Source organism: Balearica regulorum, chromosome 2 (assembly GCF_011004875.1).
Source record: "Balearica regulorum gibbericeps isolate bBalReg1 chromosome 2, bBalReg1.pri, whole genome shotgun sequence".
Taxonomy (NCBI): Eukaryota; Metazoa; Chordata; class Aves; order Gruiformes; family Gruidae; genus Balearica; species Balearica regulorum.
Genome location: NC_046185.1, coordinates 166,214,973 through 166,240,016, shown reverse-complemented (window position 1 = coordinate 166,240,016; position 25,044 = coordinate 166,214,973). Strand labels below are relative to the sequence as shown.

Below are 25,044 nucleotides of genomic sequence, written 5' to 3'. Positions count from 1 at the left end.
CTCTGAGTTCTGGTCAGTGATGATTTTGGTTTCACCTGTGCTGTTGAATACATTGGATAGACATTCTGAGTGTGTTCTTAACATACATGGATGTTGAGATACCAGAGTGGAAGGGGAAGGACCAGTTATTTATTGTGATTTTTGTGGCTATATATTGATGAGCTTGTGTTTTGGTATATGCTGGATTTTGTTCAGTATCTGTTGGTCTATGGGAAGCTGATAATGTGGTGGGAAATGGAAAACTTCTTACATGATCGCTTTCCAGTGTAAAGGGGTATGTGAAAGGCTCAGAAAAGTTAGTAGAAGTTTTTCATGATTCTGTTTTTAATAGGTTTCCATCCACCCAAAAATACGAATATATGCATGTGAACATGTAGACTAATCTAATTATAGTGCACCTCCCCTGTCCTAAACAGCACAGCAGGTATTAAATATCCAGGGCATTAATGCAATAGCCAGCTGAAGCTTGTGCTGTTGCAAATCATGTGCTGGAACATGAGAACGTTACAAGAATCATAGAATGGTTTGGGTTGGAAGGGACCTCAAAGCCCATCTAGTTCCACCCCCCCTGCCACGGGCAGGGACACCCTCCACTAGCCCAGGTTGCCCAAAGCCCCATCCAGCCTGGCCTTGACCACTGCCAGGGAGCCAGGGGCAGCCACAGCTTCTCTGGGCAACCTCTGCCAGGGCCTCAGCACCCTCATAAGGGGAGGCAACATAGTTACAGAGTGGGCAATAATATTGTCTTCCTCAGAAAGGGTGAGCCTTTCTGAAGGAAATATTTGGGTGGTTAGGAACGGTTACCAAATATTTTAACCCATCCGTACCTATTTGCAAATCTGACTTGGGGGCACACCTGAAAGGTTACAGTGAAAGTACTGGAAGCCAGCTGTGGATGAGATTAATTATTTGTGAGTGTTTGTAACATCAGCTTTTATATGTTGCTAAGGATTCTTGCATTTTTTTTTTTCCTCTCATTCTAGTTTCTCCTTCTGGCTTTGAGAGTGTTGCTCCTATAGAAGAGGATCTGAACGGCGGGCTGATGAACGAAGACATACGTATCCATAGCTGGCCTTGTTCTTACTACTTGGACACCGGTAAACAATGGGTTTCTGGCAGACTCTCGTTGACTCCTGTTGCGATCAAATTTATAGCTGACAAGACTGGGGAGCTTTTGGTCAACTTCCATCTTTCTAGTATTAGTGAGATCAAGAAGGAATCTTCAAATTTAATCTTCAGCTCCCTTACCATCTTAGAGAAGAACACCAAGCACTGGTTCAGTTCTCTGCAACCCAACAGAAATGTGGTATTCAACATCCTTGAGCACTTCTGGAGGGAGCAGTTGCTGTCAAGCCAAGGTGCAGGAGCAGAAGCAGCAGCTTTGCAGTCAACAAAGGGAAAAGAACTGACCGGGTTATTGACTGGATCACAGAAACGACTGGAGGATACAGCAAAAGTGCTGCATTACCAAGGCGAGCAGTTTGATAACATCATGAGAGGACTCAACAAGATCGAAGGGGATATGGATGTAGCTGACAGGTACGGTACCACAATCAATGCTGTGGGATTGTGTTGTTCATGCCTGAAATTTATGGGGCAGATCCACAGAGGTCTTTAGGAAACTGAACTGTTGACTGTCAGTGAAAGTTTAAGTCCATGGTGATCTTTTGTGGATCTAGTTCTTGTTACGAGATGTTTCTGTATTTCTGTCCTCCGTTCTGTGTGACATTTTTTCACCCTAGTGAAGTTGTTTGTGTATATATACCTGCTCTCTGTCCTTCAAATAACTTTTTCAAGCCCCTATGAGTTTCACCACAACTGGCGGAAATGGTGGAGATCTCCAAAACATTAACAACTTGTAAGTTTTGAGAGAATAGGCAACTAAGTAGGGGAGAGAGATGCAAGTTAATATCCCCGCTGAAAGACAAGGCATAGCAATCGCATTTTTATTAGCTGCATAGAATATGCATAAATGAAAAATACTGGAAGTTGGCTTTGGTTAATTTTGCCAGTCCTGGACCAGCCTGTTTTGCTGTTCCACAGCAAATACAACCATGGTTCTGCTTTTCTGGTTCTTTTCAAAGGAAAAAAAAGCAGGTGGGCTGCTGACTTGGAGGCAGTTTCCTAGAGTTATTAGGAGACAGTGGCCAATTAATCTTTAGTTCAAGTAGATTGTACTCCTTTCTCTGTCCATGAAAGTCAGCTCTTGAAGCTGCTTTTTGCATACACAGTGTGTGGTTGAGGGCTTTATACTTGCCCTTTCCTTCATGAGAACTTACTTCCCAGCTACACACAGCAGCAAGGATTGGGTCTGTGGTGCGGATGTAGTTGGGGAAATGGCTGTAGAAACAACGTTCCTTTCTTTATGCTATAAAACTGCACTGCTTTTGATCTTGCATGGAATACTGCCTGCCTTTAGGTCTAGGTGGAATAAATACATTTGGAGGAAAAAAATGAGCGGTGTTGAGCAACAGTGGACTGCTGAGCTTTGTCTGCAGAGTGTGGTGGTGCAAGAACTGGAGAGACAGTTCTAGGCTATTAGTGGTAATCTCAGTCAGGCACTTAAGCCAGTGCATTCATAAAAATTGGCCACAAAGTGCTGCCATTAGACAACCGAAATAAGGGATTTGGAGCATTTGAAATGTTGTTTAACTTTAGCTGTCGCAGAATTTAATGTGAATAGTAAATGGTTGGTGTCTTAATCAGAGTTTTACTATTTAATGATTAACATTCAAAGTTCATTATTCTGTGGTATTTTGCATGCTGCAGGTTGGATTCAACAGCAGTCCGAAATAGTAAGGTTAAGAGTAGTATTGTAATGTTTAAAGATATATAGCTATGAGTGTCTTCGTATAAGCTCTGACACCTGCATGAAGAAACAAACACAATAAAGTTCAAACTAGTTGTTTTTGGAAGAAGCATCTGGTTTTGGACGGATATCATGTCTAAAAGAAAGTGTTGATTTCACAATGATTCTGTTGATATCCTCCATACTCTTTAATAAAAAGCCAAGATAACTGAAAGCTTCAGAAATAGCTTTTAAAGTTCTGTAGCAATAAACAATGAGTAGGAAAATAAATACCTGCTCATTGTTTTTGGAAGAGAGTTTTGTTTTGGGTTAAGATGCACTGGGAGGTATTATTTGTCCTCATGAAGCTGAAGAGCTAGATGCTTTGATTTAAAAATGGAAAAATAAAGGAAAAGCGACTGAACATTAGCAGTGATTTTGTTTTATATACAGTATGAAGAGTTTGGCCAGCTTGTTCGCAGGCCAAAACGCAGCCCAGAATCCATTAGCCAAACTGTGTTTTAATTGCACTATGCTTTTTGGGGAGTTCTGATACTTTTTCACATAGTGCATGTGTTCTCATAAAGCTGCTTCCCCCTTGCCCAAAGTCTTCTCTTAAACTGATGATGTATTTCTTCATGTCCCGAACCAATGTAGGAAATGGAGAGGACTGTGATTGGAGCTCATTTGATTGTTACATTTTGGGTAATTCAGACAATTAACATTCATAAATATGCTAATGTCTATTAATGCTCTTTGACTCTTGCTTTCTTTAGAAACTTGATGAGAAGTAACTACATGGATAATACCATGCAGGACTATTTTGCATGTGGAGCAGATTTTGTGCAGAAGAAAACTTTGATAACAAGTTTCTTGTGTCTGCTAGTTCAAGTTTATATGAGCGACACCAGTCTGATGGTGGTGTCTTTCATAAAAAGAACCAGGCCCCTTTATCTACTTTCATATGTTTAAAACTTTGATTAACTTTATCTTGTCTGTATGTGTGGGCTTCTTTGGATTATTAATTCTGTTCTTGTGTATGCCTGGGTATATACAGCTGCTTTCAGTGGAACTGTGTGCAGATAAGCAGAGCTGAGTCTGACGTACTAGCAGATGTTCAAAGACCAAAAATAAACAGAACACCAGATTCACTGGTTCCGTTTTAATATGTTACTATTAGAGGACAAGGTACTCTGGTTGCAAATTTTCATTTGTATATAAGGACCAGTCACATAGTTTGTTGATACAGTGGGGTGACTCTTCCATGGAAGGCCAGAGAAGTTGGCTGAAGCCTTTGTTAGGGTTGTGCAGCAGAAAAATCTTGACTGTAAATCAGACCTTGCACAGCCAGGATATCAGTCCCTGGGGAAAGAGGGGAGGAGACGAGTGAAGGGATAAAATGATAAAAATTAAGGCTCAAAGCTATCCAGAATAAGTTACCACAATGTAAACGGAGGTTTAGACTTGTCACATTGCAGCTGCTCTTCAGTAAGTGAATGCACATGCTTTTCTCATGGTGAATGTGATGAAGCAAACCTATATTGCAGTAGGAATTTAATGACTTTTCAGAGGCTGAGACACAGGCATAAGCTGTCATTGCCCTGAAGTACCTTGTTGTAACTCTTTCACACACCAAGAGGACGAAAACATGCTTTGTGTTCTGTAGAAATGACATCAGGTCATTTGTTTCTGTTTAGTTACAGCAGGTAGGTTAGAGCGTGGCTTTTAATTTGGAAGATGGTGTGTGCTAGCAGAGCCTAGGGCTTTTTCGGTCCTTCTCTGTGTTGAACTTCAGTTGAACCTCATAGTTTCAGAATTCAGCCCTAAATCTATGATACTGTGCCATTTCAAATTCTGTTATTGTAGAGCTTTCTGTTACATCTCCTTTGGTCTGTTGTCTTTTATTTCCCCTTTTTTTTTTTTTTTTAAGGAGTGTTGCAGCATTTTCAGAGGTCAGCGGCAAGCTCCAGACCCATTACTCATCTTGCATGCTATCTACATAAATATCTGATGTTCATGCTTTAGTTGGGAGTAGATTCTTGGAACAATTCATTCTGCCTCAGCTATCCATGAATTCAGTGGTTGACTCACAATATGATTTTTTTTCTGCTTTTCCTAGCAGATTAATTTCTTTGAGTAGGTCTGCTTTGAAGCTGGTGTAGAACTTTATGGTTAGTAAACAAAGCGTGTTCAGTTAGAGCTTCCTCTTTCAGATTAGACTTTGTCTGCAGCCAAATTAAACAGGATTTTAAAATTGTAAAGTCTTCTGTAGACACACTCTGATTCTCTCATGAAAAAGAAATCATTACAAAAAGTATCTTGAGAGCAGCACTGCTGTGATGCATATTTTATAAGGCAGTACCTTTCTAGAGTAAACTTAAAAGCAAATTAAATCAAGCTGGCTCTCCAAAATAGCAATGAAACAGTAGTCTTTTGTATTTTGGTCTGATAAGGCTTGCATCTCTAGGATTTAAGTCAGTAAATAGTCTTTTGTAGCATCAGTAAGATGATGATGTTTCATTAAACATTTAATTACATGTGGTCTGGCTTCATTAGAAGCATCTACTACTACCACCATGCCAGTGGCATATTCCTAGTCACTGGGAAATTTTCTGATCACTGGGTAGTCTTTAAGGTATTCATGGGATGGGAGGGGGCACAGTTCTGACCTGGGTTGAACTTCCTTAGAAGTTTTTTCTTTTGTTTAAAGGTAACCTCTTCCCTCCCATTAGTGAATTGAGAATCCATTTGTACCTCCAGAGATGGCTTTCCTGTTCCTGCTCAGTGACTGATGCGTGGGCTGAGAAATCTCCATTTAAAACATCCCGATCAGGCTAGCTGCCTGCAGGCTGGCTTGGTTTGTGGGATGATTCCAGCTAGCTTACTGCTGTTTTCCAGTGGGGATTGGGTAGGGTTGTTTGAGCAGTGGGTCCCAGAGAGTTGACTTGCCTCTTCCTGTGCCTGTCTGCAAGTGGAGACGAGCCACTGCGGCTCAGATGCAAGATACCAGGGGCTGCTGGCGAGTGAGGGAGGGAGGAGGTGGCTGGTTGTGCAGTGGGAAGGGGAGAGATGAAGTTACTGTTGACTGAGCAGGGAGACATAGTTTACCCCAAAATTTCTTTCCAGCCACTGAGGCTGAGTCATCCTGAGATACAGGATCCTCTGCTAGCAGGATGGGTTTAAGTGACAGGCGGGGGATGAGAGGAGAATAGGATAACTGGGGCATCATAGTGCTTAGACCCAAAGAGATCTGTGATCGTGATCCTTTCTTGGGAGAGGACCCTAGAAAAGGGGAATGGGCTATGCCGATAGAAAATACAACAGAAGGATCGTGTCCTACTTATCATTGATTCTTCCTAATGGCGTGTTACATCTTTCTTGCCTGCAGCTGATAACCTTAGGCACCTATTTCAGTGCATCTTCTTGCTTAGCAATAAGGAGCCCGACTCCATGTATTAGTTCTGGTTATACAGTGTTCTTCCTTGGGAGCAGTTGCTTAATTCCTCAATAAAGTGAGTCTGGTTACCTTTAAGCTAAGGCACGAGTTTGCCAGCAAGAAGGCCTGTCTCAATTAGGAGTGCACCAACATCGATGGTGAGGTGGATGCTAGACACCAGCGGGCATCTCTGATGGGCTTTTTGGCCTCAACCTTGCGCTCTTAGGGTTTTAACTGGCAATGGGAATTTGGGACTGGGGGCAAACCAAAAGCTAGCATCAGACTATGGGGCTGAGATATAAAGGAGTAGAAAAGGGCAGTGGTGGTGATGGCCAAGTGTGGAAACATTGAGGGGAAAAGGCAGTGTTTAGTTGAAGAACAGATGGGTGCAAGTTGGCCTGAATAAATCAACTTGGAAGTTGGATTTCTCACATCAGAACAGTGAGATTCTAGGACTGCTTTCTGATGTGTTAGCAAATGAAGAAAAGCTGGTTTTCAAAATGGGTGGATTCTGGTAAGCTGTGAATAGGTTTGAGGAGCGAAATAGGAAAGGGTTGGATTCAGTATTAAGAAATCTGTGTCTGCGGTAATTTGCTTTGAACTGGTGGGGTAGCATGACCGTCCTACTGGCTTTCACCCTTCTAACACTCTCTTTTCTCCTCTAGGTTGTTGACCGAGCTCGAATCTCCTTCTTGGTGGCCGTTTAGCAGCAAGCTCTGGAAAGCGCCATTGGAAAGCAAGCCAAAGGAAACTGCCACAGTTTCCGATTCGAAGAACCAGGAAGGAATCATAATTAGAATTCCAGTTATTATCACCCACAGAACAGACTCAAATGTCAAGCCAGGAAAACTCACACTCTTCGCTTCTGGCCTAGAAATCAGTGACTGCAATTCTCAGGTCATTCACCGGTTTGAATCAAAGGATGTGGATGATATCAGAGTTCATACGCCATATGAAATCAGTGTCCGTCAGAGATTTATTGGGAAGCCTGACACCTCTTACCGGCTTTTGTCAGCAAAGATGCCAGAAGCGATCCCCATCTTGGAGATGCAGTTTAGCAAGAAGATGCAGTTTTTAGAAGATGCCCTAGGATTTGTTGGTGCCAGGAAGTCTCCTCAGGTAGATTTGGGGACTTCCATTTGGCAAGCAGGTATGTAACAGGCAAAGCAATCCATCTGTAAGCAGTAATGCTAGCACCCAAAGTTTCCAAGTGGTTTTCAAACTCAGAATAGCGTATAATATTTACAAGGCAAATCCTCTCCACGTGGCCCCAGTGGTGAGACCACACTGATGATAAAATGCAGGAAGTAACTGCTAGGTGACTTCAGGCCCTCTTGCCAGGGGGGAGAGGGTAGAGATGACAGAAGCATGTGGCCCTGTTTTAGTCTAGTTGGATTTACTTTTTCCCAACAACATTAGCAAAACCTGTGACTGTAGGTCCTGAGGCTGAGTGTCCCTCAGGAGCCTGACAGCTGGAACATGCCAAGCCCTCTTTAACATTGTGCTCTCAGCTGGTGTTGTCACTAACTCCACACCACATTGTGCAAGGATTAGCTTAATTTCAGTTTCAGCTACTGGCCTGTGTCTTAACTACGATGTCATTCTTTTTCTGGTGGTCACCAATTCAGTATTGTGCCACTCTGTGGGGAAGGGTCATTAGAAATCCATTCTTTTCCTGACTGCATGCTTCAGAGTCCTCCATCACTGCTCTTTTTCCTTTGGCATTTTGTAGCTGGAAGCATATTTATGTTAAAACAGTCATTCGGTTAACTGTAGACAATTTAAAAGAAATTTCCAGTTCAGCAAGTTTTTAAATAACATATGGGATAAACATCATGTTAATTTTCATATCTTAAAAATAGAATTTTGTTATTTGAGAAGTTCAGGTGTTTGGATTTAGGAGATTTTAGGTCTCCAGATTAGGTGAATGCATAGTTTAATCATTTTAAGAAAACACAGTGGAGACTGAAACACTTTTCACAACAATAAGAATTACATTCCTTACTACTATTACTACTTCTAAAATTCCAGGGAGGGTTGTTTTTTTTGTAATCCAACCTTGGATTCATTTGGAGAGCTGGTGAATTTTTGTCTGTTAGGAATTTATTTCTATCAACATACCTGAATCCTTCTTTTTTCCTAATTCTTAGTGACAAAAGAACAAATCAGTGGATGGATTTATTGCCAGTATGTTGAAAACAAGTAGAAAAATGATACAATGAAACAATAGATGAACCTATTTTTGTGCACCAAGCTAAAACCAGACTTCAGCAGGGAGGATAATGTCCTCTTGTTGACGAGTCGTCAAGGGCCATAGCTTGGAAAAGCTTGTTAATTTTTAAGGAAGTAAGTCTTGGGCATCTGGCACTAAAATGTCAGCACAACAACTTGGAGGAAAAACAACCTGCTGGTTTCTTAAGCACTGAGTTATTCCAGCAAATTGATGTTCAGTTCCTGATGGTCTTAAGGCTGGTTACATAAAATAATTGGTTATACAGCCCTACTGCACTTAATTTCCCACTGCTCTGCTCTGTTTGCATCTGAGTCAGTGAGTCAAGGATATTGCTCTCCTGCCCCCACCTGCATTTTGACTGTTTAATTTGGAAATGTCAGTAAAGAAAACTGGAGGTTATGGAAATCCTGACTTCTCCAGCTCCACCAAAACCCTTGTTTGTTCCTTCCCCAGAGTCTGTTGCCATCTGTCTTCTGTCGCAAGATGGCAGTCACGGACTGTGTTTTAACCTCCGGGTTTTTTCCATGGCTGCTCACATGTTGGAAATACTGATTTTTGATTTGTTTTCTTTTTTTTCTTTTTTTTCCCTTAAAAGCAGGGGCGGGGGGGGGGGGGGGGAAGTCTGTTGTGCATGCCTGCCTTTGTACGCATAAAATATATGTGTCTGTTTTCAGATAGCAAATGTTGATCAGAGACTTATAGGTGAAATATCCTTGCAGCGGAGGTACATCTGTCTCGGCAAACTGGCTCGTAGTGTTCTTTGCCCTTGGTGCTGCAGCTCAAAGACGTGAACATTTCCACAACTGTCATAGTCTCATCTGGATCCTGTCTGTTTATACTAGTCCTGCCTTAAAGCTGTGCATATTGCACATTTATATAAGTAAATAGAAAAACTTGTCTTTCCTAAGAGTTTTGGCTTGATGCCACCTATAAAAGGAATTTGTGAAGAGTTTTAGACACACCAGATTATTTGAAAGTATTTTTAGCTGCTTTGCATGTCTTTTCTGATTGTATTTTTTTTGGACCAAGCCACATGGGTGTTTAAATGCTCAGGACAGAGCAGTGAGATTTGTTTTGTAACAGAGGTTCTTCTGTACTGGATCAGGCCAGTACTTTCCTAGCCAGTAACATCCTCAATAATGGCTGATAACGGTTACCCAGGATTAAAAAGTGCAAGAAATCCTATGGTGCGTGTGCAGTATAATAGTCTAGGGCAGTGCTGTCTTAATCCTATAGCTGGAGACTGGCATTCGCAGATTTTTATCCCTTTCGAGGCTGCCGAATTTCTCCTGCTTACCCCTGTGACCGAGTGTTCTCGTTATTACGAGTTTCCAGAGCTTTGTTCAGAGGTTTGGTAGCTTCTTGTCCTCATGTGGTGGCAGCGAGTCTCGCAGTCCAACTGGGTGTAACAAAAATGGACTAAAATTGCTTTTTAAATGTTTCTGCCTTTCTATTCAATTCTCGCCCTCTTTTAAACTAGAAAATTGCTGGGAAATACCAGCTCTCCTTCCTCATCCCATTCTTTTTGTGTGCCTTTGTCATATCCCCCTCCTGTTCTTGTCCTCAGCGAGATTAATGGAGTGAAATGGATAGATTTATTGTTTTAATGAAATAATTAGCATATGGTGACACTCAGCTGATAAGAAACACAAAGAATCTTGTCTGGCTCTTTGCTGCCATAGGAAGGTCTGTCATTCCCTCCCCACTTTGTCCTCCGAGGGAGACCACGACAGTAATTTTACCATAAGCAGCGTTTTTCAGTGCCTGGTTCTTGGCCCCTCTGAATACAAGGAGCATTTGCACAGGGTAACATTAGTACAGTGAATGACTTGCTTGTCTTAAATCTTGATGGTGCCTGAGTCCAGTGACTCTCAGGCTGATAACTGAATAATTCCAGGGATTATGAGTTTGCAGTAATTACTTGAGAGGGATTTAGGGTTTGGTACTTTTGGTTTAGCTTTTGTCTCCTTTTTCACGGGGAAGTAATGCTATCCAAGGCGGTCAGGTGTACACCGTCAGTTGGCCAGCCAGCTGGGCACCAGCTCTTCAACCTGGCGGTGAACTCTGGCATCTGAGGTGCTTTCAGTCCTGATGTACATAAGAGCTGCTGTTGTCCTGTGCTGGGTCAGACCATGTGCTCATGGGTGACAGAGGTAGCGTTAGCTTCCTTCTTGGTACCTCTTTAATTGGGAGAGCTTTGGAGATGTTTGAAATGCTTCTAGGAGCCAAGATGTGTGTCTCGGGTGTTTAGCACCCATCTGCATCAGAAATAACAACCTTTCCTTGCAGCATGTCCCTGCTACCCTGCTGGGTAGTATCAGATACTGCAATAAGAGCTGATGCTTTAAATAAAGGACAGGTGGCATGTTACACGAGGGATTGCATCCACACTGCTTAGCTGGGGGTGGCTGTTAGCGTCAGTGTTGCCCTTCTGTTTCAAGGGTTTGCTGACTTGACTCTTAGGCTCTGTCCCCGATCCATCACTTTTAAATTCTTTAATTAAAAAGATTAAAGAGAGAAGAAGCAGCAGCAGGTGGAGAATCCATGTTTATCTGATTGGGAGTGTGTTGCTGCTGCTTCGTTCTCTGTGCAGATGAATCCCCACAGCCTAAAATGAACCCATTCTCCAAATGTGACCTTTAATAATAAGTCATCTCTCACAGCCTGGTCACCTCCAGGTTAGGTGTTGTACAAAATATAGCTTGAATCCTTTCTAGAAGAACATAGCTTAATGGGCAAGGTTGGGTTAGGCTTGTCCCCTTGCAAACTGTTATGGAGCAAAGCAAAGGTCAACCACTTTGATACTAGCACTAGTCCTCCCCAATGGTACAGGAGATGGCAGTCTGACCATGGGAATTTCTCTTGCAGCCACAGGACTCCTGGGAGGAGTGGTGCAGCCCAGCTCTCCGGTGGGAGGCAAAGAAGGGATGGACAGTGAGCAGGTTCAGCTGCAGAAGCAAGAGAAGATCTCCCAGGAAGAAGCAAAAGAGCTTAAACAGGTATAAGTTGAGATAACTTTGAGAAGAGTTGTTTCACTCCCTCTTCTTCCTTTTACATGCATTTTCATCATCAGAAACATAGTCATTGTCCTTAACAAAATATCCCTCTCCCTAAATTTAGATAGGCATATTTTAAAAATTAATCAAGCCTGTGATTAAAATACACTGATAACTTCAGATTTGTTTTTAACTATTTTGAACAAGTCAGGAATTATCAACAAAATATATTAAGTGATGGGATTATAACCCAAGGAAAATCCTTAACCGTAACCTGTTTTTTCCGAAGATTAAGCAGTTTAACAATTAAGTCATTTTCAGGTTTTTTGTTTTCCCTATGCTATCTTACCCTTTTTAGTAAGGAGTAGCAGTTCTATTTCAGAAACATCCACAAAGCTGAATAAAGTGTTTTATAATCACACAGAGAGAACTTGTAGTTAGGAAATTAGTATGCAGTCCAGCAAATTAATAAAGGGGAAATAGGTTGGAGATTTTACTAGAAAAAATTATTTATTTAAAGTAATCCAGTCTGATATTGTTTCTCTAAATGGCTCTTTAAGGAATTTCTCTCATAGCTGATGTTCAGAACTTTTAGTGAAGAATCCCTCATTGTACTATGTGGTTGATCTGAAACAGTGAAGTAACTCGAAAAGCAAGAGAGTATGGTTTTAGTGGGTTTTCCATTAAAATAGGTTTAATGGTGATGGTTACAGCCACATCAGAAGATGTGGTTGAAGATTGAACTTTATTCTTGATATTTTTTTTCCCTCTAGCATCTTATTCTCTTTAATATTCCATCTCTAGCTTGGTGATAGTGTCATGTGAATTTTCTAACTCTGTTGCCTCTTAGCCAAACCTACAGTTTTCTAGCCACCTTCTTTTATTTAATAGTTGAGAATTAGAATACAGCAACTTCTGTTAGCTTGAGTGCATCTGAGAGTCACAAGTACTGGCTTATGGCTCAAAATGAAATCTTCTTGCAAGGAAAATCTATTTATTAAAATTAACCAAAGGCAGTTGGGTGAGAGTTTAACCTTTGTTGAAGGTTAATTTCAGAAATTTCTGAAATTCTCTGTGCTGGATAGTGGACAGTGTTAAATGGCCATTATTTAAAACAAAACACTTTCAAGATTAACTAGTGCTCAAAAGACAATTCTGGTATTTATTTATACCACACCAAGCCAAGAATTTTTAAGCCAGTTAATGATTCGGGGTGAGTTTGTGAGGTGGTGTGGGTGGGGAGAGGATCTGAATGCCAAACTGACAGGCCTTGAATTGGCCTAATTTTTTCCCAATAATTGCTGAGCACCTGTTCCCTGAGAGTCAAGCCTCTTTAATCATCATTCCAGTCATTAATAATTTTAAGGTACATGCTGTAATTACTATAAACTCCTGTTCCTTTTCCTTACTAGGAGTCACTGCATAAATACACAGTTTTAGACCAAAACTTGCTTCTATAACCAAAATATAATCAAGATCTTTTGACTGAAATATCTTATTTGGGCTTTTTCAAAAACAGAATGGACTATTCGCCATTTAATCATTCTCCCTTCTCATATTTTAAGATTATCTCCACAATCTATCACTTTATCAAACAATAAGCATTTTCTGAAGCAGCGTTGACCTTTTGGAGGATTTTAAGGGAGAGTATTTCTCAATTGTAGCTGTACAAATATCAGCAATCTATTATTCATGCATGCATACACTTTGTACAGCTGTTATGTATTCAGAAAGGCTAGTTGTTCCTTCCTTAAATGTCAGCTTTTCACCACTCTATTCTGACTTGTAGCCAGACCGAAAAAAGCTAAATACGGTAGAAAGGGTTGTTGGTCATGGACTACTGTTGAAGACACTTTTTGCTACACCTTGCAAAAAAAAAAAAAAAATCTCTAAGAATTGCTTCCCGAGGGCCAGTTCTTCACATGAACACCAACCTTTGTTGGTGCTTGATATTATCAAAGCAGTTGGTTGTGATGGGGGAAGCAGAGGATGAGGAGTTCAGCATATTCCAACAAATCTTGTGAATTGGGAATGAAGCCTCTCATTTTATATAGACTGGTGTGTCTCCAGCTGCTCCCAGGAGTTGTCCAAGCACTGCTTTTTCTTACTGCTCTAAAGTGCAAAGCAGAGTGAAATAGCTCAGGATCTTTTGGTTTTGTTAGGAGAGAATGTGGTGAGGTTTAGAGGGAAAGTGTAAAGATGTGGAAGTGAAGGAAAGTGTGATTGTAGGGAGGAGTTCCCACCAGTAAATTGGATTTGAAAGGTACAGAGGCTGGAGATGTATTCAGGGACAGCATCACGGTAAGTGGAAATGGTCTCAAGTTGTGCCAGGGGAAGTTTAGGTTGGATATTAGGAAAAAGTTCTTCACTGAAAGGGTTGTCAGTCACTGGAACAGGCTGCCTAGGGAAGTGATGCAGTCACCATCCCTGGAGGTATTTCAAAGATGTGTAGGTGTCGTGCCTAGGGACATGGTTTAGTGGTGGACTTGGCAGTACTGGGTTAACAGTTGGACTTGATGATCTTAAAGGTCTTTTCCAACCAAAACAATTCTATGATTCTAAACACCATACAAAGCCTTTTGGGTATTGAACCCTTGGAAGCATGGAGGTGAAGATCTTGAAACTACATTTGAGCAAGATATTTAATGCTTATCTAAGGTATGACAAGGCTTTTTCTAAGGTTATATTTGCAATATTCAGTCATTTTATAGTTAGGAAGCGGGTTAAGTCCTTAAATAGAAAGCAGGGCAGGGAACCAGGAGCTTTATCTCCTTTTCAGCTGTGTGGCCTTAAGCAGTCAGTTGTGAGCTAGGTTGTAGGGTACTCGTTGCTGAGGTGTAGCCTGCTCCTTTGTCCTTTTTTCTCCAAATATGTCTTCTCAGTGAGCAGTACACATAGTCATTTTACCCCACAGCGAGGGCTTGTCTTCCACTGATGCAGTTGCTCCTTTGCACTGCTTCAGTTCAGCTCCCAGTTTGGGAATGAGCAGGATGATGGTTAATTACGTTTGCAAAGCATTTAGAGAGTAAAGGGGGAAAACTGTCAAAGTGGAAAGCATTAACATGCATTGAAGACAACGGTACTTGTGTCATCACTCCTCCATGAATGAATTAAAGGTATTTGAGGTCCTTATGTTGATAACTACAGCATTTTCCTGAGCTGTTTCCTCTCAAGTATTATGATCTTTTATTCTTTGATTATCTGTCATGCAAGCACTTCTTTTTGAAAAAAGCAAAACAAAATCATAAAACCCAGAAGGGCTCTGCTCCATCTCCCTCATTACTTGTGATGTAAGTCCAGCAGAATTTTTGAAGTTGGAGAGGAGGAATTTGTGATGAACAAAAACTAGTTGTCTCTTCCTCTCTCCTCAAAACCAAAGTACTCTCAGTAATAACAATAGATGTTTTGCAACAGGAATTCTTGAATGATACTAAATTCCCTCTATTAGAGCTGGAAGCCCTGAGCGATCTGCAGTTGCGATTGGGTGCCTGAGTAAACGACCTCACCAGGACTCCATGAAGGGAGGTTTATGTTAAAAACCACAGAGTTTGTGGCGGTGTGAGCTGCGTTCCGTAGCTGTGCTATGGAGATGGAGGAAGAAAAGCCTACGAAGGTCCTGTGGTCTCTGGCTGAGCTGCTGATTCCCGCCTCGCTATGGCTGACATAATGGCACTGGGTGTGGGAGGGGGTATGATAATATTAGCTTAAGGGCTGTGGTTGGGGGGGGCGGAATTCACTAAATTTGAATTTATTTTGCCAAACCAGTGCTTTCTAATTTCTGAAACTGTTCCTCCCAAAGAACTGTTGCCTGATATTTACTGTCTGCAGATCGTGTATGCCATGAAGACAGAGATAGTATTAAAGAAGTTAATTCTGTAACACTGGGGGGAAAAAACACATCCCAGTGCATATCTTTGACATTTGCTTCCTCGATGTCTTCTTGGGTCTAGATGGCTCCATTTCAGTCCTTTGCTACTTTCAGAGCCTCTTCAGTGTTTATTTACCCTTTTATCATGCCTTCATTTCAGGAAATCATAACCGTTAGGTCAGAGAAAAAGTGTTTTGTTAAGGAACCATTCATTCCAAGTGCTAAATACCAAATTTGCTCATAGGGTTGCCTTGTTCCATGGCCTATAGTGATCAACAGACAACTGATCTTAACAGACACATGTAATGACCATGCCCAGGACTTATTTTTTTGGACAGGATAATACAGGGAGAGAACTGAGGTCTTTACAAATAACACTTTGTATTTGCTTGTGTGTAACTTAAGTATTTAATGGTACCAAAATAAAAGGTGGTAGTTAAGCCTGTAGAGCTGCTTGAGTTTTTTTTTTTTTCCAGGCGAGGCCAGTGCTATGTTAGCGGCACCATGAGTGCTTAGTACTCCCAGAGAACGTAAGTGAAATCAGACTTCTGTATCAGTCCAAGAAGAATTATTGAGAAATCAGCCACTAAGAATAAGATAGTAAACTGTGACCCTTACATACTGTCCAAATAGCAACTGGCTCAAAAGAACAGATGCTTTAAAATTTGTCTGCTTTTATGTACTTCAGATACAAGGGACCTGCTGTCCTGCCAAACTTGCCTGTTCCTGTGTTTTCTGTGCTCAGAAGTTTTGTGCTACAAGAGACAGCCTGATTTTCTGGAGCAGGCAGGAGCACTTTTGCTAGTGGGTGGTGTAGAGCTTGAGTATTTGTACACCAGCTGCAACTCTGGAAGAAGGTGAAGGGAGATCTGTGCTTTGCATAGCTACATGCAAGTGCTGGTAGTGGCAATCCCAAACAGGAAGCATGTTAAAGCAACACAAATCCATAGATTTTTGTTATGGTAAGTTGCACTTGTCTCATGAGGCATTGCAAATGTCCTCTAGCAAATTGTTGCAGCAGTTTAAGTTGTTTCTGCTCTCTGCTGTCTCCCTGCCCACTTCCACATGTAGCAGGAGAGGATGTGGACAGGCCTCTTTTTGGTGCAAGATCACTCAATCCCTATTGTGGATTTGAGCTTGTAATGGGACTGTGAATTGGAATATTTTAGGTGTTGTCCCCCTTTCTTGCTCTCCTTCACTATGTTCAGCACAGAGATGAAGCACCGTATTAAATCGTGAGAAGTTATCACTGTCAAAACCTCTGCACACCAGTTCACAGCACTGCAAATGACAGTTTTTTGTGCCCTAATAACAGATTAATTTGGCTGGGGAAGCAGCATTCAAGAGTTGTTTCTGGCTATATGTGATCTGCTCTAGCATTCAGACCTCACTTGCACAGGGACAGTGGAGTGGATCTGTGGTGGGTTGACCCTGGCTGGGGGCCAGGTGCCCACCAGAGCCGCTCTATCACTCCCCTCATTCACTAGACAGGGGAGAAAAAGTATAACAAAAAGCTTGTGGGTCGAGATAAGGACAGGGAGAGATCACTCACTAATTATCGTCATGAGCAAAACAGACTGAACTTAGAGAGGAAATTCATCTAATTTATGACCAAGCAAAACAGAGTAGAGAAATGAGAAATAAAATCAAATCTTAAAACATTTCCCCCCCACCCCTCCCATCTTCCTGGGCTCAACTTCACTCCCAGCTTCAACCTCTGTTCCCCCCTCAGGGGGATGGGGAATGGGGGTTACAGTCAGTTCATCACATGTTGTTTCTGCTGCTTCTTCATCTTTGGGGGGGGGAGGACTCCTCTCATCGTTCCCCTCTTCCACCATGGAGTCCTTCTCATGGGAGACAGTCCTCCATGAATTTTTCCAGCGTGGGTCTCTCCCATGGGGTGCAGACCTTCAGGAGCAAACTGCTCCAGCGTGGGTCCCCCACGGGGTCACAAGTCCTGTCAGCAAACCTGCTCCGGCGTGGGCTCCTCTCTCCACGGATCCACAGGTCCTACCAGGAGCTTGCTCCAGCGCGGGCTTCCCACGGGGTCACAGCCTCCTTCAGGTGCCTCCACCTGCTCCGGCATGGGGTCCTCCACGGGCTGCAGGTGGAATCTCTACACCCCCTCATCCTCCCTCCATGGGCTGCAGGGGGACAGCCTGCTTCACCATGGTCTTCACCACGGGCTGCAGGGGGATCTCTGCTCCGGTGCCTGGAGCACCTCCTCCCCCTCCTTCTGCACTGACCTTGGTGTCTGCAGAGTTTCTTACATCTTCTCATTCCTCTCTCCGGCTGCAAAAGCTCTCTCTAACTGTTTTTTTTTTCCTTCTTAAATATGTTATCTCAGAGGCGCTGATTGGCTTGGCCTTGGCCAGCGCCGGGTCCGTCTTGGAGCCGGCTGGCATTGACATCAGACACAGGGGAAGCTTCTAGCAGCTTCTCACAGCAGCCACCCCTGTAGCCCCCCCGCTACCAAAACCTTGCCATGCAAACCCAACACAGGATCTCAGGGAGGATTTCAGGGAGTTCAAACTGCAATTGGCAGTACTTCCTGCACAATGACACTGTATCTTATTTTTATTGTTTGTTACTCAGTGTATTGAGATGGTAGAATGTATTTCACAAGCTTTAGCTAAATTGCATTGTTATGATGGCATCTCAGGCCCCAAATTAAACTTAGGTCTCCATTGTAAGATCTTTAGGATACAGTCTCTGTTTGTACAGTGCCTGGCTTCGGGTTTAGGTCTTCAGGTGGTGTGGCAAGGTGATAAAGTAATAGAGCTAAGTAGTGGACAGGTTCATGGGCTTGGAGCCCTCTCCCATCATTCCATCTTGTGTCTGTGCTGTGACTGTCTCCAGCTAAGCTGGTTGCTCAGTTCTCACTTGAGCCAAAGCAGAGAGGAATGAGCAGTGTTTGAACTCTTCCTTAAACAGGTACATAAAAGAGAGCGGATGCATCATGACCTAAACTGCACTGTGTTATCTAGGTCCCCATGGTATGTACAAGAACTTGGGGTATGTAGATTGGGTGGACGCCTCTTCTTCCAGCAAGGCCCAGGTCTGCTTAGTTGAACACTTAGCACAGGGTGGATTTGGAGAGCAGTGACAAATTTACTTCCTTGTTTTTTTGCAGCAAGAACTCTGTGCGTGGGAATATTAGGTAACTTGCCTGAAGTCGCACAGAAAATCTGTGGCAGAGCCATGGACCTAAGTCAGAATTTCCAAATTATAATCTGGTGGCATAAATCTGAGGCTTTCTCCATGTAAGATTGACCAGTGCCTGAGGAAATGCGCCTTCAAAATGCGTCTTTGATGGGCTCATACCTGCTGTTTGGCTTTGTGTAACAGATAGAGTTTCATGCTGAGTTTTCATGTCTTGGTTCACCGTCCAAATTACGTGCTGGCACAGAAGGCACTGCTGCTCTGAGCAGCTGACAGAACTGGAGCAGTGATAACTAGACATCTTGCCATCGTTTTGCTTTGCAAAAATAGTGACCAGCTTTGGCCAGACTTCAGATTCCAGTAACTCTTTCCAGCAAGCTCTGTGAGCTGTGCTGGAAAAGCATCTTAACCGTTTTGGGTCCCATTGGATTCAGTAGCAGCACTCGGCTTGAACGGTTGAAGCTGCTGACAGACAAAGGGTTAAGGGATTTATTACCAGACTCTTAGGTAAAGAGAATTAAGAGATGAAAGTGAGCCGCTTGCCTTTTATTTTTGTGTGTGAGTAACCACATCGTCATCGCCCGCTGCGTTTCAAGGCAGAGCCTAATTGGCAGGTGAACTGAGCAGAGCCCTCTAGCCAGCTGAGTTTCCATTTTACTGCTTTCGTATTTTAAAAGCTTTTCTGTTCTCAACAATTGTGTCTTTTTTTGTATTTTAAATGTTAAGTATGCTCTAATGAATGCAAAGCCTATTGAAAGTAATCTGGTTTGAAACTAGAAATAAACTGTTTTTCCGTGGCAAACCTGGGCCTTTTTGGCACAATTTTGATTTACAAATAAGTTGGGTGCCCTTGGAGAGATGGGGAAGGGGGAGTGTCCCTGCTTCCTTTCTGCATCCTCTCGTGTCAGCCCCTGCTTTGCTGCCTAGCTCTCTTGGAGGCTTGCATTGCCTGTCACTACATTTACCTTCTGTGCTCGCCTCTGTGGATTTCAGAGATGAACAGGGTGAGGACACAGCTCAGGAAAGCTGAACTTATCACACCGCTAAGGGTGCTTAGGGAGAAACCTCCAAAAGTGTGTGCTTTGTTGCAGCAGAAGGTGGAGGTGTTGAATGGCCAGAGGGACCATTCTGGAGCGTGCATCAAACCATGATCTAGAAAGTGTCGGCAGCTGCTGCTGCTTTTTTTCTGCTGCGCTGGGAAACAAATTTTGGGATGCTCTTGTATAAAACTTTTTAGTAAACTTGCTGAAAAAATGTCAGCGTGGACCATCTTTAAATTATCTGCAAATGATGAAGCACATGTCTTTCGCTGCCATCCTTTAGGGTGTACTGAATGAGTGAGGTCTCCTCTCTTTTAAACTAGTATAGAGAATTAAAAGTTTACTGGAGTGGAGGCTGAAACCTGTCATCTTCTCTCAGCTGAATGTTGAAGCTGGCCCTGCTCTTAGTTGGGTAGAATGGACCAGAAGACCTTCAGAGGTCTTTTCCAATCTTAGTTATACATGACTTTATGAATGGTAGGAGTCATTTCGTGTAGCACTGACTGTTTTATTTTATGTATTTATATGTATGTTTGTAGATATAAAATATATGCAGAAGAAGCTCAAAGGAAGGACTGAGGGAGAGTCACCTCTGAACTTCCCATTTCCAAGTAATACAGCTACTTTCTCAGGAGAGGCAAGACGTTAATCCAGACCCAGGTTCTGAATCACACCCATGATAGATCTGATCATATCATTTTTCTTTTTGGTGCGTGGCCTACACCTGTCTACCACGTCCAGTTTGGGGAATTTGGCCTTGCTTTCTTACAGTGAAAGAACCTGAAGTGTATCATTTGGGATAGAAACGGAGTGGGTTTTAGCTTGTAGTTTTCGTAAGAACAGAAAAAAGTAGATTAAGCTTGATCCATGATTTAGTTTTGTATTTTTGCTTTGGCAGCCAAATTGCAAAAACAGTTATTCACACAGACGTATTTCTAGCTGCTTGTGATTTATGGAAAGAGCTGAGAGATATTTTACGAGATAAATCTCACTACTGTGGCTGACGTCCAGCTTTAGTCAAAGCATTTTGTCTGCGTAAAATTCCCCTGCCGTTCCAGCTAGATATGATATTTCTCGCTGCTTTTCTCAAACCAGTAACTTGCGTAGCTGCAAACGATGAGACTGCTGTGGAATTCAGCCCCACGTGTGGATAAAGGGACTGCTGATGTTTCACAGCAGCTTTCTGGGGGAAGATTATATATATCGTAAAAGGAAAACAAGAAAACAGAGTTTGCGAGTTGCTATGAGAAAAATAAGATTAAACGTGTACAGAGTGTAATTCTGTTCTCCTATTTTACCAAAAGCCACAGATTAATTTTGTTAGGCTGCAGATCTGGTGTCTTCAGTAGCGTTACCTGGATGCTCATGTAACTCTTACTGTAACTGATTGGATAAACTGCTCTTATTAAGCAGGCAGTGTGAGGATATCCTCATGGACCCATCCATGGCTGCCTGAGGAAGCAGATCATGTAGGCCAGCAGAGACAACCCCTTTCTGATCTGAAGTGACTGAGAAGCTGGATTTTCAGTTGATATGATATGATGCTTTTAAATCTCCCTCTGATATGTCTGAGGGAAGGCAGCTGAGGTTTGCCTGTCAGGCAGGTGCTTTCAGTTCATGCAGCAGGCTTATTAAGGGAGTAGCCACAAGAGGGAAGAAAAGGCAATGATATAACTCATGCCTTGGACTGCTGCTAAAAGGAGCCAGCGTTACAGGCTAAGGAATTAAGGCAGATTTTTCTTGTGTTGTTTGGATCTCTGCACTTGGACTTGGTTGTGTGAAATGATGAAAATAAAAGTTGAGTAGGTCCCATAAGTCAGTGTATGGTATCATTAGGGATGTCTCCTAGCCTTAAGAATGTGTCAGCCTGACCTCCTTTCACTTCAGAGGCTTCTGCCCTGTCCAGACCAGTATCTACAGGCTTTTTCAGACAACAAGGTCTCCTCACAATTTTGGAGTAGTTCAGGATGTTTGCTAACAGTCCCACATATGAACAGTAATTTGCTAAGTGTAGTGTAAGCTGGTTGATACATAATGCAATGCTTGCAGCTTGGAATAGAACTGTAGCTAGTGCATCTGTTTTTTCTCATCTCAGGTACAGCGTCAGCCTCTTGGCTGCCTGGTGTCTGTTCATACCACACCACCCTCTAGTCCCTTGAAAATTATTTGTTTGGTTGCCTAAGTCTCACTTTTTCCTTTTTGCTCCATCCAATGACATTCTTTAGTGGATTGTAGTAAACGTTTTCTGTCCCTTGACCCTGCCTAGCCTTGCTACGCCTTCAGCCGCGCGATCCCCTCCTGGTTTTGCACCAACCGTACTCTCTCTCTGCATTGGCTCTCAACGTGCGCAACCTCTCAGGAGAAGCTACTGCTCTAAGATGCAGACGTGCCAAGGAGATAACAACAGAGCCAGCAAAAAGCTGATATTTACACTGAGTTTTTGTTTCCAATTTATCCCCTGCCCCCCCCCAATAATCCTAACATCTCAGCTTTGATTTTTCTGGTCTTTGGTTCATTGTTTAGTTCATCTCAATTCAGCTCATCAGAGCAAGACCTGTGTCTTTTTACCAGCACGCTTCAGGGCAGACTCCAACAAATTATTTGGTCATTTAAAGCAATGAAATAACTAATTGCCATGGGTCTATTACATTTCTCAAAGAACCAGCTGGTCGATTGCTGAAAGCTGTCAGTCTTTTCTTCTGACAGATACTAAAGAAACTGAAGGGCCTTGCCTTGGAGACAGAAGCTGAGCTGGAGAGACAGGATGAAGCTCTCGATTCCATCACTACCTCTGTAGACCGCGCGACACTGAATATTGACAAGCAGAACCGCAGGATAAAGAAACTAACGTAGCGCCTGCCGGAGCCAGTGGGAATGGTTTCGTGAGGAAGAGGAGGATCGAGGAACTGTATTCTTCAAGACTGTTTCTTTAACAGACACTTTGATTGCATGGGAGGTGTTTGCAATATTGTCTGGAATACGATGCTGCTGTTGTTGAGTTCCTGAGGGTTTTGAAAATGTTTCCAGACTTGGATGATGTTTGAAGGCTGTTTTAGGATTAAAAAGGCCAAGACTTTTAATTGCGGTGAAACAATGATAGTGGATTCTTTACTACAGAAAATCTGTAAATATGAAGGGATGTGATATAATCTGAATCAACTTTTATGTGCTTTTTTTATGTTGCTGCTTTTGAAAGTGTTTTTTTTTTTACTGCAGTGAGGAAGTGAAGGCGAAATGAACTGCATATGAGACTACTTTAGATGATTACAGCCTATTAATTCTCTCTCAAAGTCTTTCTTTAATAATAGCTGAACTAAAGGCCAGATGTCCAACTGCAAATCATTGAGGCTTTTTTGTAAGTTAATGCTGAGGTGAGCAAATGATGGTGATAAAACCTTGTGTTCCCTGAGCAAATAGTTTTAATAGGTTTCAATCATGCTTTTAATGTACGCAGAAATGTTATAAGAGTGATGAAGACTTAGTGGCCACAGCTGTCTGTTGCCATGTCCTGGGAAATAAAGAGAAGAGGGTTAATGAATGTACATGTATTGGTAGAGGCATCTGCTTATTGAGCAGATTATTTTTTTTGCCACTCAATAAATGTTTTCCTTAAATCACATATAAAAAGTAAGTGTCAAAGTTAAATACATGCTTCAGCTTTCTGAAAAAGGACTGCTGATCTTCGATGATCATCTGCACATTTCCATGTGTTTTATTTTTCCCCTTTAAACTGCACATGTAGCGAGGGAATTGAAGGAAAGTGGAGAAAGTAATTTTCTTCACGGGTGAATTTATTCAGATCTTGGAGTTCACTGTTTGTATCCCTCACTTGCACCAGTGGTTTTATATTTTTGATAATAGCTTGATGTGGGATGCAGTGTTCTCAGAGCGTCACGAGCACAGTGTTCACTCAGTGTGGTCCCTAAATACCATGTTGGATCTGGGCTCCTGCGTCTCTGATGAATATTAGTGAAAGGTCTCTTGTCCCTTTACTTCTCTGTCCTTCGTTTTCCAAGGATCTCCCTACGGTTTGTCCCCAACTCTCTAAACAAGAACTTCATGAGTTGTGTGGAGCATCACAGGGGGTTTGTGTGTCTACTCCAGATTCACAGGTGAGGGGCCTGTGGTCGGAGCTGTAGACATCTGTATAACATAGTCACGGTACATCCGTCTATCTTCTGGCTTTTATTTATTTGCATTAACTGGTGGTGAAGCATTTCAAGACTTCTTGTAGACCTGTATTTCTAAAATAAAAGGGAATACTGTCAGTTGTTGTCTAATAGGTTTTGGCTCCATTGAGACTACAGGACAGTGGAGACCTTTTCCCCTGCTAACTAACTTCATACTGTATAGGAGAGATTCCAGGTAATCCATTTATCTATCGTCTGTGGCAGAGAACTCACATTTCATCAATTCCTACAGTTTACCAGCTATTTTAGTTCAAAGTAGCTGTTGTAATACGTCTTTTTTTTTTTTAAGTGTTTTTATATTAAAAAATTCTTGTATTGCTTTCAAATACAACACTTCTGGTGCAATATTTTTAACTAGTGAAGCTTTGAAATATTTATTCCACTGATAGTCGATGTGAAATTTTCCTGTTTCAGAGTAATTCAGCTTACCTTTTAAAGAAAGGTACAGTATATCATGTAGAGTATGTTGTTTTCAAGATCTTACTCTACCTTGTTTTGTATTACTTCACATTAGTTTGTTAGTATTGGAGTAAAGTGTACTTCTGCACTGCAAGTTCTTCATTTACAGTCCAAGTTGTTACTGGCATGCACTTTACCTACTTGCTGAATATGGTGATTATATATACATACACTATATACTGTGAAATAAAATATTGTCTGGGGTTCTCTGGTTTGTTTCTGATACCCAAATCACTGTTGGTTTTCTGTGAAAGGAAGATATGTTTACACAACTAATTATTTAATTAATTTAAAAGTACATTTTGCACAGAATGTATGTTAACTGAACCTGGTGCTGACCAGGAATGAATCTCTACACTGAATTAGTCCAAACAAGGATTGCCAAAAGTAAATACTAATTACACATCGTTTAGTTTAGCATTCCTTGTGCCATACTTTTTATTGTTGTGATTTTTAGCACTAGGTGTTGCATCTGATTCAGTATTTTGTGGTTTGTGTTAGTCCAACATGTCCACGCTAAAGCAAAAAATTGTGATGTTGGTTGTGAGAAGTAACCCATTCTGGAGCTGTGCATTAGCTGAATTTCTTGTGCCCGAATTTCAATCTGTAATTTCTTCTTATTAAATATCTTGGAATAGTGATCTTCTCTCTTGTATTCATTTGGCTGAGAAGTTGCACTTAACACTACTCTATCCACCTTGTAGGGTTAGGATTTAGGATAGGTGTGTGTGGGGGTTAATTAAAAAAAAAAAAGGAAAATATTGACTGGTGAAATATTATCAATGTGAATGTCAGCTATCCTCAGCTGGACAGTGAAGTGGGTGAGTGTCAGCACAGCATCCTGGAGACTTGCACAGGAGCTGCTCCAGCTC

General features: G+C 42.0%; 1 protein-coding gene across 5 annotated transcripts in view; it reads left to right on the top strand.

Annotated features, from left to right (window-relative positions):
• The window catches only part of SNAP47 (synaptosome associated protein 47), a 32,591-nt gene extending 7,778 nt beyond the window's left edge, over positions 1–24,813 (top strand). For 3 of the 5 annotated variants that reach the window (XM_075746875.1, XM_075746876.1, XM_075746877.1), the window contains exons 2-5: positions 984–1,539; positions 6,890–7,374; positions 11,326–11,456; positions 22,230–24,813. In XM_075746875.1, coding sequence (XP_075602990.1) covers positions 1,043–1,539; positions 6,890–7,374; positions 11,326–11,456; positions 22,230–22,376 — 1,260 coding nt within the window. In that variant the 5' untranslated portion in view covers positions 984–1,042 and the 3' untranslated portion in view covers positions 22,377–24,813. Of the gene's footprint in view, positions 1–983; positions 1,540–6,889; positions 7,375–11,325; positions 11,457–14,901; positions 16,580–22,213 lie in introns of those variants that run through there. The other 2 variants (XM_075746878.1, XM_075746874.1) reach the window with 2 other exon arrangements.
• The last annotated feature ends 231 nt before the right edge of the window (positions 24,814–25,044 follow it).